Source organism: Clarias gariepinus, chromosome 2 (genome assembly GCF_024256425.1).
Source record: "Clarias gariepinus isolate MV-2021 ecotype Netherlands chromosome 2, CGAR_prim_01v2, whole genome shotgun sequence".
NCBI lineage: Eukaryota > Metazoa > Chordata > Actinopteri > Siluriformes > Clariidae > Clarias > Clarias gariepinus.
In genome coordinates this window covers 4,996,332-5,001,505 of record NC_071101.1, presented here as the reverse complement: position 1 = coordinate 5,001,505, position 5,174 = coordinate 4,996,332, and the positions used below count along the sequence as shown (strand labels likewise).

The window sequence follows — 5,174 nt, the reverse complement described above, 5'->3', positions numbered from 1 at the left end:
GAAAGCACATGACTTTACCCCCCACCATGCCCCCGCCCCATGCCCCATGCCCCTGTGCCAATATAGCAGAAGCGGTGCCACCGTGCTCACAGGCGTATAGATAGAACAGTTTTTGATAGTTAGGCAGGCCCAGCGCTGGAGCGGAGAATAGGGCCTTTTTCAGTTCCTGTCAGAGGCTGTTGAAGCGGATAGTTGTGTCAGGAATCCACTGACGACAGTAGTTGACCAGTCCCAGGAAAGCCATGAGAGCATGTTTAGTGCTGGGATGTTTAGTGACGAGAATAACCTTGATTTGTTCCTTTGGGAGCCTTCTTTGGCCTTGGGAGAGTTCAAAACCTGGTGTAGTGGAACCTCGGCTTACGAGTAACGCGGTTTACGAGTGGTCTGCAAGACGCACAAAGATTTTTAATTAATTTTGACTTGAAAAACAAACAAGTCTTTGTTTACAAGTACCGAGTATCATGTATCACGCATGCACTTTTTGTTTTGACGCCAAGTGTCACATGATCACAATTAAGCCAACGATTTTTCTTTCTCTTGCGCTGCGGAATTGTGGGTAATCGTCTCTCCTGCAGTCTTAGTGCTTGCAAAGTTTCTGTGTAAGGCAGAGGGTGTGTGTTTTTGTTTGGGAAGCCGAGAGGAGGGGGCTGTAAAGGGGAGTGTGTGTGTGTGTGTGTGTGTGTGTGTGTGTGTGTGTGTGCACACGTGTAATTTGACAATGTGCTCATTTACTTACAAGAATACACACACACACTCGCATTTACAACCCCCCTCTCGGCTTCTAACACAAACACACACACTCTCTGCCTTACACAGAAACTCTGCTCTGTCGCGATTTTTTTCAAAGGTAAGGTGCTGGTTCATTTGTTGTTTTACTTTACAGCAGTGATTCTGTTAGTATGCACTCACGCGAGTGTGACTAGTGATGTTCCTTGCTAATTTTTTAACGGTTTATTTTTAAACGGTTTTAAAAACGGTCTCTCCGTTAATGTGTGTGTGTGTGTTTGTGTGTGCACACAAATTACACACACACACACACACACACACACACGCCTGCATGCACAAACGGAAACACTTATCTGTCTGGATTTAGTTTAACTTTTTTTAAGGGTAAACACAAGTTAATTTGTTTTATTTTTACTTTATATTTTGTATTAAATATTTTTATCTATTTATTTTTTTTTTGGGGGGGGGGGGGGGCTGTAGAATGGATTCCGAATACATTAAATGAAACTCTATATATGCAGTAGTAATTAGATTCTGAATATATTAAATGAAAAGTCTGAATATATTAAATGAAAAGTCTGAATATTGTAAGGGTCCACCACCAGAGGTCGCTGTTTTTTATTTTGTAGTTTTTGTTGGCTGACTCAGTTTCCCAGCAGGCACCTCGGTCAGGTGATGCGAGTGCACACCTGAGCCGAGGTAGCCGTTAATTCATCTATAAATAGCTGTTTAGACTGGGAAACTGGGTCAAGCATTTTTGGTTTAACCACTGTCTGTTGTGTGGGCATTTTGTTCTGTTTTGTTCTTTGTTTAGTTTGTTTTGATTTAAGTTGTGTTGACTTGGGCTCTCTTATTGGCAATGTTTCTGTGTATGTTCTGTGTGTCTGTGTTAGTGGAGCTGATTCAGTCCTGTCTTAAATGTATGTAAGTACTGTGGTTGTTGTCCTCCTGTGTTCTTGTGTGTTTAGCTAGAGTCAGGTAAGTAGATAGGTGTGTGTTTGGCCAGGAGCGTGGTTAGCTAAAATCTATGCTGAGCTAACTAGCATGCTTCTAGCCATAGCCCCTTTGTGTCTGTGTTTCTGCACTCAAATTTTTTTCGTTAATCTAACCCAACACTGTTTCTTCAACCAGTTCCACGAAAATGATTTGAATAACCTGGACGTGGTATGATTAAATAAACACAAATAAACAGGGTTAGGTTAAATCAACCCAAGCTAATCATGTAACAATGGAAACAGTTTGTTGTGGTGTTTTAAAGCCTACTGTGTACATCTAAATTACCTTATTCTGTTACTTTACTTATGCAAAACACTAACATTCTAAATACTTGAAATTTCATATTTGAATTAACTTTATTCTTCTCGGTTCAACTTAAGTAAAACACATGCTTTCAAAAAATCAATTGGAAAAATGCATTTATTCAAAATGTCAGGAGAAACAAGCAAACTGCTTTCAAACATTTTTTTAATTGTTGTTTTCAATGCTGTTACAAAACATTCAGTAATTTTCCTTTTTTTCATATTCAGTACAGTTCCCTTTTTTTCAGTCAAACAAATATTAGCAGCATATAAATGAACCAAAAAAAATCCTTTTAACTAGCTCTATTAAGTCACAGTTCTACTCAACAAAGAGAATTTTTCAGATTCTGTATTGCCAAAAATAAAAGCAACTGTAACTTACATTAGGAAGATTCACAGGAAATGAATAAAGGGGAAAAACATAGCATAATATTATTGCAATAAAAATACTGAATAGTCTGGTACTGATATTCTTTGCTGCCCTGCCCCCTTTCCTTTTGAAGACTCTGATCAGCTGAGTGGAGTACTGATCAAGCTGGAAACCAAAGGAATGGTGGTAATCCTGATGAATTCAGCACTCAACTACAACACAAAGTTCACATTAACTTATAGGCGCTGTACACTGCCATCTCAGGTAGCATTTCAGATCAAGTTAGCAAAGCACTGTGAGTGCGGAGCTCTGTTGGTTCCTTTTCGTTTCTTTTCTCCCGGTAAAGCTCGGAGTTGTAGGAGGTGGTGTGTGTGTGTGTGGTGTGTGTGTGCTTAAGTAAAATACGTTACTTAAGCTAAATAATACATTCATTAATTGGACAGTTCTGATTGTTCTGTACACAGCTGCTGTGTGTAGTTCACTGTGTGGGACTGAAACACACAGTCCTGTACATACGTCAATAACACACATGTGTTTCTCCACAGAATTTCTGGATGAGAAAACATGAGATGAGGGACAGGACCAGGACCAGTGGGTGAGGACTCTTCATTACTGCATCACCTACAGAGAGACAGAAATAAATCCTCAAAACATTTCAGTCATGAACAATGTTAGTGTGGGTGTTTTGTTTTTCCTTCAGATTATTTGAAAGGCTACATGGGATTTAAAAAAACAAGACACTTTCTCCTAGGAATCATGTTTAGACTAAAACTAGCACAGTATCTCTTATGAACAGCAGTAAACAGACGGTGGAATTTTCCCACAAATCCATGAAACTATCCAAAAAAATGAACATAATTCCATCTGAAATAACACATTACATTTAATAATTTTGTCACAGTCATAACTCCTCCCTCCTCTGTATGTAGACTTCTCAGTGATGCTGAAGTGACTGACACTGTGGGTCAGGTGAAGGTCAGACTCACTAATAATGTGGCTCAGTGTTTCTCTTCCCCAGTCTTAACTTTCACTCCATTACTGTTGTTAAACTCACACTTTATTAACCCACACTTTACACAATAATCAGCAGGATTATGTCTTATCTTAGCATGTCATATATTAGCAGTACTATAACTTCTATCTTTTGATATGTGCATAAAATATTCAATTTTGCTATTAGAATCATTTTCACTCGTAAAAAAATACATGTAAGAATGTACAAATGTACATTTACAATGTAAATGATCAAGGTGTGTTCTTCTGAGACTGATTCATTTACCATAGACTGTGAGATTAACACTGGTGATCAGGACTGTTCCTCTCTTGGTGTGTCTCACTGTCTGGTAGCTGGTGTAGACTCCTGTATCAGTGAGGATTAGATTAGACAACACCAGTGAACAGTTCCCCTTACGCAGCTCCTCCACAGGAACGTCCACACGACCCTCATATCCCTCATCCTGATACGAGTCCACACCCACTCGCTCAAACACAATCTCAGACTCAGTGTTCCATGTAATATACAGTCTGTCAGTGTCTACACTCGTCAGTTGACACGGCAGGACAGCTGTAGAACCCACTGGGCCAGATACACTGATCTCAGGTTCTGCAGAGAGGAGGTCTGAGACGGGAAATTATAATATAGATTAATCTGGACAGAGCAGTTATTTTAATAACATTATGTTTCATCTGTTTAATAAAAGATAAAAATGTGACTTACACACACAGACGCTGATCCACACGGTGCAGATGTAGGAAAAGTTGGTCATGGTACGTCAGTGTGTGTAGATTTACTATAACAGAGGCAGGTGTCAATATATAAATAAATAATTAAACTAATAAACACATTTATACAGGCACAATGTTAAACAGCACAAAGGTTTGTACACAAGTCAAGATATCCTAAGTCATCATCATTCCACACTAATCTGACATGTGAGCTTTTATTCGGATTTACATTAAACAGGGGAGTCCTAAAGTGATGTCATCAAGGTCTGCATTAAACCCAGACTTGATCAGATTCAGTACACACTTCCAGTTCTCCCAGGTCTGTTATCTGCTTCATTTCAGGTTCTGATCCATGTGTGGGTTCTGTCAGGTTCGTCTGGACACCGACAAAACTACACTTAGTAGAATTTCACTAATTGAATCAACAAATGCGCACTGCCAGAGAGTCTACGAACCAGCTACTGATATGGCGCCTGTGCACTGAGAGACTTCATGCAAGAACTTTCATAAAATAAAAACACAACACATCTTTGATTAAAATAAACTAATAGAGTGGTGTGAAAAACTATTTGCCCCCTTCCTGATTTCTTATTCTTTTGCATGTTTGTCACTGCTGCAGCACCCAAGATCGCTTGTTGAGTTGACGAACAGATGGCCGGACATTCTCCTTCAGGATTTTTTGGTAGACAGTAGAATTCATGGTTCCATCTATCACAGCAAGCCTTTCAGGTCCTGAAGCAGCAAAACAACCCCAGACCATCACACTACCACCACCATATTTTACTGTTGGTATGATGTTCTTTTTCTGAAATGCTGTGTTACTTTTACGCCAGATGTAACGGGACACGCACCTTCCAAAAAGTTCAACTTTTGTCTCGTCGGTCCACAAGGTATTTTCCCAAAAGTCTTGGCAATCATTAAGATGTTTTTTAGCAAAATTGAGACGAGTCCTAATGTTCTTTTTGCTTAAAAGTGGTTTGCGCCTTGGAAATCTGCCATGCAGGCCGTTTTTGCCCAGTCTCTTTCTTATGGTGGAGTCGTGAACACTGACCTTA

The 5,174-nt window shown here is 39.6% G+C and overlaps 1 protein-coding gene across 1 annotated transcript; it reads right to left on the bottom strand.

Moving 5' to 3' along the window:
• Positions 1-2,488: 2,488 nt before the first annotated feature.
• Positions 2,489-4,186, bottom strand: LOC128518032 (CD276 antigen homolog). The gene is made up of 3 exons (XM_053491160.1): positions 4,112-4,186; positions 3,674-4,012; positions 2,489-3,015 (listed from the first exon to the last, which is right to left on the bottom strand). Exons 1-3 carry the CDS (start codon positions 4,158-4,160, stop codon positions 2,912-2,914), a joined length of 492 nt encoding a protein of 163 aa, XP_053347135.1. The 5' UTR covers positions 4,161-4,186; the 3' UTR covers positions 2,489-2,911.
• Between the last annotated feature and the right edge of the window lie 988 nt (positions 4,187-5,174).